This window comes from Columba livia, chromosome 3, assembly GCF_036013475.1.
Source record: "Columba livia isolate bColLiv1 breed racing homer chromosome 3, bColLiv1.pat.W.v2, whole genome shotgun sequence".
NCBI classification, from domain to species: Eukaryota; Metazoa; Chordata; class Aves; order Columbiformes; family Columbidae; genus Columba; species Columba livia.
In genome coordinates, this window is record NC_088604.1 from 6,049,477 (window position 1) to 6,063,560 (window position 14,084).

Below are 14,084 nucleotides of genomic sequence, written 5' to 3' on the forward strand. Positions count from 1 at the left end.
TTCTTTCAGTTGCCAACATTTCAGTGATTTATAGAAGTCAAAGTATCTGATTTTTGTCTCCCCACAGTAGATGAGAGCCATTTTTTCTAATTATTTTGTAAAGGCAACGTCATTATCTCCAGCAGAAAAAAAAAAAAAAAAAGAAAAAAAAAAAAAAAGAAGTTTAGAGCTACATTAAAGATACAGCTTTCAAAACAATTTTTAAGGCATCTGGCCTTATTTAAACCATCAAATTTACAATCAGTTCCTTCAGGGATGGCTCCATTGCTTTGCACTGGCTCTGTGCCCTCCAAAGAAAGCCCTGGGTTTAATGTGTGCCACCGCTGCACTTCCCTTGTTACACTGCTGCTCGGTGTAGATATACAGTAGAGGTATAAAAAGCCCAACCTGGGACAAAACAATTCACTTAGGAAAAGAGAAAACAAAAAACCAAACCTGTAACAATCTAAGTTTCACTAGAGGTTGGACTTGCGACTAATGTCACTATTTGAACACAAGACCTATGGGGAGAGGCTGAGGGAGCTGGGGTTGTTTAGTCTGGAGAAGAGGAGGCTTAGAGGTGAGCTCAGCACTCTCTAGAACTACCTGAAGGGCAGTTCTAGCCAGGTGGGGATTGGTCTCTTCTCCCAGGCAGTCAGCAATAGGACAAGGGGGCACGGGCTTAAACTCTGCCAGGGGAAATTTAGGCTGGAGATTAGAAAGCAATTCTTTGCATAGAGAGTGATCAGGCATTGGAATGGCTGCCCAGGGAGGTGCTGGACTCACCGTCCCCGGAGGTTTTTAAACTGAGATTGGACATGGCACTTAATGCCATGATCTAGTCAATGGACTGGAGTTGGACCAAGGGTTGGACTCTATGATCTCTGAGGTCTTTTCCAAAGCAGTCGATTCTGCGATTCTGTGATTCTATCTATCTATTCTTCAATTATTAATAGACGTGTTTATGTACTATGAAACATTCTGTATGAGCTAGACAGGAAGCTATAAAACATTTTATAAGAACTACACACGGCTGATGGCAGAATGTTAATACAACGCTACCGTTTATGTAAATTCAAGGAGTGCAAGAAAACATTGTCAAGTGAAGATCTCACTGGGGGAAAGAAAAAAACAAGTGTACTCAGAAAACCCAGGCTGTCCAAATTCTGTACGGTCCTGAGTGTCTCCAGAGAAATACGGACCACTGTCATCTTCTCCCTATTTCTAGCTGAAGGCAGGAGTCTTTTAAAGCGCTTTATTTCCTCAGAAGAAAGGCTGAGGGAGGACAGGTCAGGAAATGAGATGAAGCCCAATTAGAAATTTGCGTCGTGCCTCCCTCACTTCTGACAATTTTCAAGCTGAATTATTATTCCGGTTTTGTGGGAGACATTGAACTGTGAGCAAAACTCACACTCCCTTAAATGTTATTTAGTCTTATTCCTGCTGAAATCGGTTCTGGTTTACATGTCCAGGTAACTAATAACATGTTAAATAATCGGCATAATCTGATTAAATTACTACAAATCTTTGCTAAAAATCAAAATGATTTGCAAGTTGAAGTTACACGAGCAGAATGGTATTCGTATGCAGCCATTAAACTAATCTCAAGCTGACTTTTATACATAAAATAAAGGAAAAAGTGAAAATGTGTAGTACTGGTTTAAATACACATCTCTGCTTCTGCAGCATATAAAGTGGAGTTAAGAAACTCACGATTCATAGTGCTCTCATTTTTGTTCTACACAGAGTTAAAGAAAACTCTGAAGATGAGAAAAAAAGCGATTACTTCCCAAAATAAGAATAAACTGGGTTAGTCCAAGACAGGGAGACATAACCTACCTTGTTTCACTCTAAATTCAGCTCACTGCCTTATGTAGAGAAGTGAAAGGTTATTATATGGGTTTGCTGGGTAAACCCAAGTTTTATAAATAATTGCCTGTCAGACTGTTCAAGATAGACAAACATACAGCAGACCAACAAAAACATGATCTGTCATATTTCTGAGAGAAATGTATGTTGAGTCTTCATTCTCTGGGACTTTAGGTAGACCGGTAAAAAATAAGTGCCAGTATTTTTCCTGCCTATGCATGTTTTAAAATGTAAAATTTGGGAGAGATACAGCTACAGAAGGAATTTTGATTCCAGTACCCAGTGCCTGAAACAGTTTCTTCTGTCTATATCCCTGTAGATCAAAACCAAATACAATAAATGCTGGTGTCCTTTTAAAAAGTCTGGATGTTTACAGCAAGCATATAATTTTCCATGATTAAGGACGCCAACAAAAATAAGAGTGATGATAAAAAGAACAGTTTAATCACATATTTCAAGAAGCACAGATGGAACATCAGAAAACGTCCCCCCCCTTCATTTAATACACTGCATTGTACACATTACTTTTAGCCCTTTACACACAGATTAATTCCAGAAATAGAAGAGTAAGCAGGTAAAAGAAAAAAAAGCAACTTATGAATGTCAGCAATATTTGATGCAAAAAGCTCACTTTTACAACATTTCAGTTGCAAGGAGAAGAGACATTTTTCTGTTTATTTAAGATACATACAAATTTTTACAGTTTTTGCAAGCAGGTCCAGCAAAGCAGGGCAACAAATCCACTTACAAGTGACCACAGGAACATAAAGTGGGAGCAAAAATTAAGACCTCACATACTAAGCACAAAGGACGACGGCGGCTGCACTACATAAAAGTAATATTTCGGTGATCTCCTCTCGATCCCTTGAGCACCCTGTCTTAATTTGAGGTTTAAGTGAGATTTCAAGCCTGGGCTAAGAGCAGCTGAATCAGACCCCAGGGCCAAGGGTACCACAGGGACATGAGCAGTAAGTGCCTGTAGATGCTGCTGATGGGCTGAGGCATCAGCGCTTTTCTCTGGTCAAGCATAATCGCGGTTAGCTCTATATTTGTACAGTTTTTATGGGAAGAAATGAATGTGTTGGTGAGGCCAGCAAAGGCTGGAGGAGCAGTGGATGGGAAGAAGCTTAGAGGGAGGAACTGAGATTTAAAAAAATAAGTCTGAAAACAAGCAACGTGAACTAAAATATAAAAAGAAGGCAAAAAAAGAGCCCATTTTTCTTCTTCAACCAAATCCAACAGTAACGCTGCCTTTGTCAACAAAATAGACAACATCTGCTTCCTGCAGCAAATACATAACATGATGCCTTTGCCTGGAACCACTGAGACAGACACAGTTAAATGCTTATAGGATGTATTTTTCTGAATAGGGCGTATCACTGAAAGGCTTTCCTTGATTTCAGAGGAAGACTCAAGCCCTAGGAGAGGAAATGAATAAAAATACAGATGGCAAAATTGATAATCTAGGGCTGGTCACTTAGCCCATCCTTGGGTCTGCAGAAAGTTAAGTCTCTAACTGGTAAAGTACAGTTCACATGAACTATTTTTCTGAGTATCTTTGGATCTGAACTCAGTATTACACCCATTAAAAAGCCCCTTATTGGATTAAACTGGGCTACACTGTCTGAACGCTTAAAAATCAGTTGAGAGAAATCAGTGGAAAACAGTTGAAAACAGGTTTTTTTTAAGAGTAAAAATCACAAGGAAAACCTATATAACCTTTATATAACCCATATAATCCTATATAACCCAGCCTATCCCTGGCCTCTTTCTGCCCCAACCTCCTTTACAAAACAACATCTCTAGGAGAACATACAGACTTACAAACAAATAAAACTGACATGGCTTTTCGGAAAGAGGCTGACAGCAGCAAGTCCCCTGCAAACTTCAGCATTGTCTGATCTGCATTCTTGTCCACCTACACCCTATCCCAAACATCCTGCCATTAATTAGCTAAACGTTCCCGCTTGTAAACAAGAATAACGATTGAGGGGGCTGGAAAAAGAGACAGAGTCAGCCGGCAGATAGTCACAACAAACCAGCCCACTCACTGGTATGTGGAGACATTGGAGCTTGTATTTTATTTTATTTTTTTCCTTCCACGGAGGGGAAAAGAAAATCACCTTAATATAACACTGTCTTTCCTGTTGCTGCAGCCACATCCATATTAGCAGGCGAGAAAAGTCATTCCGTTCCTGCGGTAGGCACTCTGTCAAAGAAAGAGAAAAATCTGTAATGAATTATCACATCAACTTAAACAAGGGAAGAAGGCAGAGAGCAAGGCAAGGCTTTCTTCCTGTTTTGTAGGCTATTCTGGCTGCAATCTAATAGTGTGCTTAATCGGAACATTTCTGGTGGGAAAGCTATAAGCAACCACTTTGCCTATTAAAAAATCAATGTGGTTAACAAGTGGTTAGCGACTCCATTTCAGGGGAGCGAGAGATAAGCAAAAATGTAACATCCCATTTTGTTAATTGCCTGCAAAATAGATGAGGCCAAAAAGACACTATTCTGCTGAAGCTGTTTGTCCTTTACAAGCATGAGTTCTCTATTCACTATTTTCAAGAAACACTTCGAACCTATCTTAATAGTCTATAAATTACTGAATAATTACAGTTTTCCAAACCTTCTTTACAGTTTGAGTGTAAAGCTATGTAAACAGATACTGGTATAATCCCCATCCTGCAAAACCAAATTAAACTTAAAGACCCTCTGGTCAGTACAAAATAATTTCATATCCACTATATTGTAACCTAGGATCAACTGTTTTCAATGGTAAAGAAGCATAAGAGTTAAATAGCATCTGAGAAAATTATTTTAAAACATCCTGTGATACTGTCTCACTAAAATACCTTTAATGCATTTTTAACATCTCTTTCTGAATCAATATAGGAAACTATGTCTTTTTATGCCATGGACACTGGAAACCCTATATTTTAAGGGAATATTCTCAGTTTAAAAATGTATTGCTACTCTTTTTTTTGGTGATATTAATGACATCTTCAAACAGGAAAGGAGTTTAAATACTTTTGCTTTATTTGGTTCACCTTCAGCAGTCATTCAACTTTGAAAATGAAAATATAGTCATCTACCTCATTATAGTCAGTGCTTCGTCAGATTTATTTTGTACCTCTTAAGCTCAAGCACTTAGGAAGTGCCATTTATAACTACCATTTTTAGTGGCTCTACCAATTTCCTAATTAATTTCAGCAGGTTCAATTTCTCCTCTCTTAAACGAGAATTAGAAGAGTATCATTAAGAGCAAAGGATAACCTCAAACAACTTTGTATATAAATAGCATTTATGCTGAACTGCAAGGAAATGGTTTCGAAAACAGCGAGCACGTATTCAGAGAGACAATTACAGACACTGAATAGGCCAAAGGAAATATGTGCAAGATGTTAATTACAGCATCCCTTACATTAACACCATATTTCAACATAGAGATCTAGCAGCATATGGCAGTGAAGTCAAAGAGCAGAATATTAGCTCTGGTATAACACAGCCAGTCATCAGACATAACAGTATTGCTGCAAGCAAAACAAAAAAACAAATCCAAAGACTCCATACCCCAACATGAAATGCACAAAACCAGACTAGCCAACAATTTTGAAAGGATCCAATACATTCCCACAACCACAAGCAGCAAGTCCAAGGGAGTTTGGATCTGCAGCTTGCCCAAACCATTATGGCTGGCATTTGGAAGTCGATGCAAAAGTCATGTTTTTAGCTCCTTGACCCTGATATTTTTACAGAGCTTTAAAACACAAGTGACAACCTTTAACACACAAACTAAATATTCAAGGCTATTGTGCAGTTTGATTGAAGATAAACGAACCTGAGTATAAAGTTGGATCCACATGAAAGATAAAAGGTTGAACTTTCTGAAAGGAATTTTGGTTGCAAAGCAAAGTTGGGCTTGGCTGGGCTCACCTGGGAAATAAGTTTCAACATTTTCCAACATGGACAATATTATATGGTTAGCTATATCCCTGAAAAGGTCATTTTAGAGGGAAGTTTCGGAGGAGAAAGGATAACACCTTCAGAAAGTTGGATACACCTGTCAGTCCATATTTAGCAATATATTGTAACTAGTGTGGCTATAGTTAGGATCGAAAACTATTTCCTACTTAACTCCCTGTTTCACATACTTTAAACTTTCTGAAACATTTTGCCCTTGGGTTGAAATTTCCTCTGCTTTAATCTCTGCCTGAAGTTCAATTTCTTTGGAAAGGACCAACAAAATTCCTCTAGGCCATTTTGAAGTTCAGCAATAATGAAAACAACACATTTTTCCTTCCCGAGCCAGAGAAAGTCTTTCTGATATATGCATATTTTATGACGGAATTTAGTCATAAATTGAAGCATTTTACCCAGAAACAATCTTTACCTTCAACCTCAGCTTCAAGGTAACCCTTTTGAAAATCAGTATTTCGGAGGGAGTTTGATTCATCCCATTCCATAACAAGATAACACTTCATTCTTATTTTGATACATTACTAGACAATAAAGGTTAACCTCTAAAATGCTTTTATGCATAGCAAAACTATTTTACAGTCATCCCATAGTTCTGAGTTACACCATATATCTTTAAGATATATACAGCTGAATTTCTGATACTAAAAGACATCTCTTTACATGCCAAGAATTGTGAAGAGAAACAGCAAGATGCTTTTTATAAAACTTGTATGTGTATGGGCCCTTGTGAGGGAGACGGTATATATATGTGGCCATTATTTAAGGTGGTTTGATATAATGTAAAGGATTTGAAGGACACTTGGGTGCTTTATGCCACTTTGGCAGTATCCAATTTTTTTTTTTTTTTTTTTAATATTATTATTCAGCTCAGAATTACAGATAGAAGATGATGCAGACTCTTGATGTGGGATTAAAATGGCAAGCCGTAGATGTATCCATTTTGCTCGATATGTCTTGCAATAGCCCAATGTCAGGAGATAACACAAATCCCTCCTGGAGGCCTTTTTGGAAAAATGTCTATTTCATCCAAATTTTTTTGTGTGCTCTCAAAATTTACTGTCTACCATCTCGTGCTTTAATTTTGTGTGTGCGGGTGGTCAAGGGACCACCTTTTAGACATGAGCAATCACCTATTGTGGCACAATAGGTGGAACAAATTACACAGTTGACCTTCCCAGAATGGATTCCATGCTGTGAAAAAGTTGCTATAACCTTGTGTGGCCAGTCTAGCTCTCATCAAAACTCTTCTTGCTCCTTGCTGTCGTATGACAAGATTTTTGCATCCCCTTCTCTGACCTCATTACAGGGGAAAGGCTAGATTGCTGCTGGAGGCTATGGAGGCTGGACCAAATTAAAAGCAAAAACATGACCTTCATCCTATCAAGTCCACTCTTGCTCCCATTTACATAAGAAGAACAATAATTTTGCTGCTTAGTCCTCTGCTTCCCAGTCCGGACCCTGGCCCATTCAGACATGACATGAAGAACCTTCTCATGGCCTCTCAAGCATCCTCTATCTGCCTATAGTATAGGAACCCTACCTTGAAAATGTTGTTCCTTCAAGATCACAGAATCACAGAATCACAGAATGTTGGGGATTGGAAGGGACCTCAAAAGCTCATCCAGTCCAATCCCCCTGCCGGAGCAGGAACACCCAGATGAGGTTACACACAAAGGCGTCCAGGCAGGTCTTGAATGCCTCCAGAGTAAGAGACTCCACAACCTCCCTGGGCAGCCTGTTCCAGTGTCTGTCACCCTCACTGAGAAGAAGTTCCTTCTCAAATTTAAGTGGAACCTCTTGTGTTCCAGTTTGAACCCATTACCCATTGTCCTATCATTGGTTGTCACCGAGCCTGGCTCCATCCTCGTGGCACTCACCCTTTATATATCTGTAAACATTAATGAGGTCACCCCTCAGTCTCCTCTTCTCCAAGCTAAAGAGACCCAGCTCCCTCAGCCTTTCCTCATAAGGGAGATGCTCCACTCCCTTAATGATATACAAGCACATTGGATTCTGACAGAAAGATGCTCTCTGGGATTGCTATCATTATTTAATTAATGCAGATAGTTTTTTTTTTCCCAACAGTCTGAAAGGAGGTACAGTGAAGCAGAAAAGATGAGCGGTGTTCACTGCTGTTGGTCATCTAAAAGCAAGATCACACTTTGCCCTTAGTTTGGTGAAAGAAGGGAAAAATAATAGCTTAAAAAGGCAACCTGTCACAAAAGCCCTTGGTCAAGTAACTCCTGAAATTTCATGAAAAATCATCCATTTTCTACTCTCTTTTTTGGACCCATGCCTCCTGTAGTGGTAGCATATTATGAAGGACTACACAGAACCGTTCCATGAAGAGGGCAGCAAAACTCCTGTCCCCACAGCAGGTCACAAGAAATGAAACAATTTACTGAAGAGTTCATAGGACAAGTTTAGGGGCAGAAAATCACACGTTTATTAACACAAGATGTACTATGGCTGTGATTTACAGAAACAAGTCTCAGCCAAACCTGAAGATGTGAGTATTCCTCAGTTAGGTGACATATCAGATGAGAAAATGAAGACTCTGAGCAGGCACCTTAGAAATGGTTTCTAGTTAACAATTTACACTGGTGCTTAATTTCACAGCTGTAGCATGATGAGAAAGAATAATTTTGGCAAGAGAAAGAAACAGCTGTGATTTTTTGAGTGGGCTGAGGTTTAATTCTTATTTGGAATAAAATTTGGAACGCCTGGGGTAAAACATCTCCAGCGGGCATCCCAGACACTGAAGTTTATTGGGCCAAATACTCCACTGGTTTAAGTCTGCAGTTTTGCTTACATTAAAGTCAAGGCACAATGTCATACCACGGGTCTGTTGTATCACTTAAAGATGGTAAATCCTGAATTATAGGTCCTGTACAAGCAAGTTACAGAACAGCATTTTTAAAACTTGAAGCCTCCCTTTCTTGTTGTCTTCGTATATCTGTGTGGGCAAGTGGTTTAATTACAATGCATAAAGGGGAATGGCAGACAGAAACATCCAAATCAAAGAGCAAATCCTTGCTGAACTTCATTAGCAAACATAAATACAAATAGGCACATCTTGTTTGTGACATGCCACGGTCCTTTCCTCCTTTGGTAATTCTACTCTATTCTCTGATATTTGCATAAATGTAAATCGAACCATATGGTTTGAACTGGCTTATGATAGGGGAATCATATGCAAAACTTTTTTTCATTAAATAATTATTTTCATGCAGTCTTACAATGTTACTGTGAAAATCGGGGAGGATTGGATCTCAGACAGTGAAAGCCTTTATTTAAGAACAGTGGAGGGAGCCCTGCCCTTTAAGTAAGAGACATTTTTGGATCAGACACTGGCTGGCAGGATGGAAAAAAGGATGTAGCATGAACTTTCATTCCATTCCAAATAACCTGGAACGCATAAAACACAAAGATTCTCTAATTTTAAATCTGCTCCTTTTCTCCCCGTGTCTTCTTTCCATTTTATTTGGGGAATGTTAACTCTGAAATTTCATTAGCCTGCTGTAATATCAAATAAGTCATCCTGGACTGATTCATAGCTCTTTATACATAAAAAACATCTACATTAAAACTTCTGTGATTAAAAGGTTACTCCTCTAATTTTTCCCAGCCTGAACAGACAAACCACATGCAAAGAAGTGTCAGCTTATTTAGAGATTAAAATAATAATTAGTTTAAGAGGCAAAGTATAAGCAACATTGTTTGAAAAAGAAAATCCATATGTTGTTTAGAATTAGTTGCTTCTGTTTAGGTCTAAATAAATTTGTGTGGATATAAACTCTCCTTATTAAAAGTACATACATGTTACAAAAGAAACATAATAGATAATTCTCTCTCCAATTTAAAACAATAGCACTGAAGGTTCCATTTCTACAAACCCATATTTAATCAGTAGCCAAAGCACAGATGTCTGATATTACCGAGAGGGTGAGGGAACATTTTATGTATATAATGTCTAGTACATGGTCAATAATGAATAACAAATCCCAAATATTTATCTATGAACAACCAGGTTTAGTAGATTATGAACTTGTACAATGCTCCAGATGATCTGCCCCACTGTATTAATGAAATCTCAGGGACTTCATTTATGATGAGGCCAGACCGACGTGCCCAATTGCACCCATTTATCCATATAGTAATGGTCCCTCCGGAAGCACAACCGCATTTGTGCTTAAGCTAGCCCATGAGGAATCACAGTTGGGTGTCAGAAACACAAATGAAACAACTTTGCTCCTCAGTTCTTATCCCAGAGAGACGCCAGTGACAGTAGCAGCTTCCACGCCACGAGTGCCTGCCCTCCAGGAAGATGCCGAGATCACCAGCACTGTCTACGTAGGCGACCACAAACATCAAGCACTGACAAAAGCACAACCTCAGTAAACCACCCTTCAATAGCCTGTAACAAAACACTTTCCAGCGAAGTCAGTTCTGGGCTTTGGTTTACCTTTCATCTGCCAACGGTGCAAACTTTCTCAATAATCACATAAAACTGTGTTGTTGTGTCCAGGAACAGGAATGTATCCATGATATATCATCCAAGTTTGTTAAACAACATAGCCTAGGTCTCAACTATGCAACCTTTTTATTGTTGCTCTCTGCAATAAGAACATTCCCAAGGATGATGGAAATGTAGGATCTCTGAATAACAAGGACCAAATGTATTTCTCAGACACTTCATGCAATACCACCAGTGGAAGGAGAACAAAATGTAGGGCTTGTACTGCTGTCCTTCAGCTCATTTTGCCAAATTTGCAATGCTGCAGTTAACTAGCAAACACTGTTCTCAGGGCTGGGCTGATATTGTAAGAAAGAAAAACAAGGCAAAAGGATCATGGCTTCTGTTGCAGCAAGAATTTGGGGTGTGGGAGTGGGGTACCAGTGTCTGCCAAAAGAAAATAAGAACTAAATTGGTAGGGAGAGAGAGATAATTTTAAATTTCTCAGAGGGTACTGTAAACAGTGGAGAAAGAAGGAAAAAATGGAGCTATAAAACAATACTTGGCAGCCAGCTTTGCAAAACAAACATATTTTTTTCAAAGTTCTTCCCATCACTGCCACCAACTTTAATAGACTTTATTTGTGTGAGAGCAAGAAACCCTTAATTGTCAGAGAAAAGGCGACGCTGCTTAGCACAATGATAGGAATTCCTCTTCTGAGCCCTACTTCACCTGCACATCGCTCTCAGCTCACAGTCAGAGGGAGGAATTCCTTCCCCAGGCTGCTGTAACTGGCCTCCATCAACACCTTCCCTGGACTGACGCTGCTTCTCCTCTGGAACAAGCTGAAACCCAGCGAGTTATTATTGCTGTGGGTCTAATAGAATCATAGAACAGTTTGGGTTGGGAGGGACCTTCAAAGCTCATCCAGTCCAACCCCTGCCATGAGCAGGGACATCTTCACCCAGATCAGGTTGCTCAGACCCCGTCCAGCCTGGCCTGGGATGTCTCCAGGGATGGAGCATACACCACCTCTCTGGCCAACCTGGGACAGGGTTTTTTCACCATCAGTGTAAAAAATTTCTTCCTCATGTCTGGCCTGAATTTCTCCTCCTTTAGATTAAAACCATGAACCCTTGTCCTATCGCAACAGGCCCTGCTACCAAGCCTGTCCCCATCTTTCTTATCAGCCCCTTTTAAGTACTGAAAGGCCACAATAAGGTCTCCCCGGAGCCTTCTCTTCTCCAGATTGAACAACCACAACTCTCTCAGCCTGTCCCCATAGGAGAAGTGTTCCAGCCCTCTGATTATTTTTGCAGCCCACAGCTGTCTACCCATGATGTCCTACTGGCAAAGCACACAGCAGGTCTCCATGAGGCACCAGACACAACCTGTTGGACCTCAGAGTTATTCGGAAAGTTTAATTCCCTCACTGCAATGGAAATGAAGTGGTTCCTGCGTATCTCCAATTTCTTCATGAGCATCGCAATTAATTCATTAATAACTTTACCACCTTACATCAAACTGGTCAAAACACTTTGAATTGCTCAGAGGCCAACGTCTCCTTTTCTGACGTGTCTCAACTCGCTGTAGCTGTACGGCAGCAATAATGTATGCAGGCAATTTTGTTATGTCTGAGAATTAAGTTGAAGCTGGAAGCCCTGAGACATACAAAGAAAAGACTCTAGCCATGGTTAGATACTGAAATCTCTGGTTTATGACTCAGGAACTGCACAGTCACAGCACTCCCATGTGAAAATATACCACTAATAAAAAGAACTCCTTCAACCTGAGATTAATTCAGCAGCAAATAACCTGGGTGGCTCCCTCTCTCCAAGGATGGCTTTTCCGGTCTTTCTAACGTTTACTTGTACTGTTGTAGACACTTACGTTGTTTTTTTCTGTAGGAAGCGACAGAAGAGGTTAAATTCCCCTTCTGTGTCACTGCTGCTCATGAGTTCAGCATATGATTTTGAGTGAATTTATTTGGAAACAATATGGTGTGGTACAGTCGTCTGAGTACAAGGGCAGGAGCCAGGGCTGGGCTCTGCTCCCAGCTCCAACACTTACTCGCTGTGTGGCCTCAGACAAACCACTTAATGTCTCTGTGCTTCAGTTTCCCCTGCCTTTGAAACAGAAATACTATCACTCGCTGAAAACCTTTTTTGAGGATTGCTTGATTACAGAGCTAATGCATGGTGTTTTGAAAACATTTGAAGCTATTCCATAATTATTATTTTCATTTTCAATGCATTGTATCTTCCATTGTAATGGCTAAAATACCAGATGTACAGAAATGGATGCCGAAACTGGCAGTTATTGGATAGGAGGAGCGGGTATTACTTTGAAAACAATTAAATTTACTTGGGCAAAACAAGACAGTTCACCTACATTCTTTGCTTGAAACTGTTGAAATCACAATGAAAAGGAGCACCTAATGACATTTTGCAACATACTTCGTTTCCCCCACCCCTCGAAAACATCCCATGAACGCTCTCTGCAGTGGGCATAGCATCTCTATCCTCTCTTTGATTCAACGAAGCATTTCACTGGGGAAATAAAAAACCCCAGCCAACAACACAGGGTAGAGAGTCGGTTTGTAAACAGAGAAACCTTCTCAGGCTCCGAGGCCCTTTGCTGGTGGCGGCGTTTGGGTGCAGCCACTTCTACCCGTGCTCCTTGCTGACTGATGTGCTCTGTCTGCAGCCGGACGCCTGCTCACCGGAGCAGTGGGAGGTAGGAGGAATTAAGGTAACGCATCAGTGGTTACCAGTGGAGGAGATGGGAAGGAATTAACAAGAAAAAAAAAAAGAAATATACTATTTCAATCAAAGTCTGAAATTTGTAGAAGTGGTTTTGGTCTCAATATAGAAAAAATATTTATCCAAGAAACTCCTACTCGGGTGCGAACATCCTACTTCTAGTGGGATTTTGTTTGGCAAAGTGCTGCAAAAGAGTGGAAGCTAATACAGAGCATGTCTATAAACAAATATATTTATTTAGTACAGATTGACACATTCACTAGAGTATTCCAGTGATTACACGTGTAAAACTATTTCCTATAGTGGTTTCCTTTTGTGATTCTGCTAATTTAGTCAATCCAACCCATTTTCATGCATTGAATGTTATGAGTCGTTTCAGCCACCCAGACCGAAGTGCGCATTTGGAGACTACATGCCTGTTTTTTCATTTCATCATCTACACATAATTATTTGGTGATATTAGGAATCTGAGCTCAAATGGAAGCCAACCAACATTTTAATAGCTTAAAAATCATACAAAATGAAGTCTGCCCTGAGGTTAATGAATAAGAGCCAAATCTTGAGGCTCTTGTTCAGCTTTTACTCACTCCTTATTCAAGCAAAAGTTGAATAAATTGTAGTTGGACTGATTAAAACCAGAAGACCATATATTTGGACCTTTCTCTCAGGTAAAACTGAATAAATTATCCAGGATTAGGCTGCAGAATGGCATCCAGTCGATCTTTCACGTGTATTTCTGCAACAGGCTGGAAAAAAAATCCAAGTGCTGAAGCAGTTTCACCAGTTAAAACAATACTTTGGAAGCAGAATAAATTGTTATACACTACCAGGTTTTATGACATTTATATTAGAAATAACCCTCAATCAAAATACATTTTCTGGTCCCTCCTGAACTTCTGAAGACCAGGATCAAATCCAAACTTAAAAAATGGTCCATGAAGTATGAAAGCCAAATGCCCTTTTCCTTCAAAACAAAGCTCCGTCTCTAATTTGAATTTTAATCCAGGCATATATTGATACAGTTATTTGATTTTTGATGA

The 14,084-nt window shown here is 39.7% G+C and overlaps 1 protein-coding gene across 20 annotated transcripts in view; it reads right to left on the bottom strand.

Annotated features, from left to right (window-relative positions):
- Positions 1-2,270: 2,270 nt before the first annotated feature.
- SUPT3H (SPT3 homolog, SAGA and STAGA complex component) overlaps positions 2,271-14,084 on the bottom strand; it is a 285,057-nt gene continuing 273,243 nt past the window's right edge. For 14 of the 20 annotated variants that reach the window (XM_021300889.2, XM_005512294.3, XM_065055695.1 and 11 more), the window contains one exon: positions 2,271-4,057. In XM_021300889.2, the coding sequence (XP_021156564.2) occupies positions 4,016-4,057 (42 nt within the window). In that variant the 3' untranslated portion in view covers positions 2,271-4,015. Of the gene's footprint in view, positions 4,079-14,084 lie in introns of all 20 variants that reach the window. The other 6 variants (XM_065055686.1, XM_021300888.2, XM_065055687.1 and 3 more) reach the window with 2 other exon arrangements.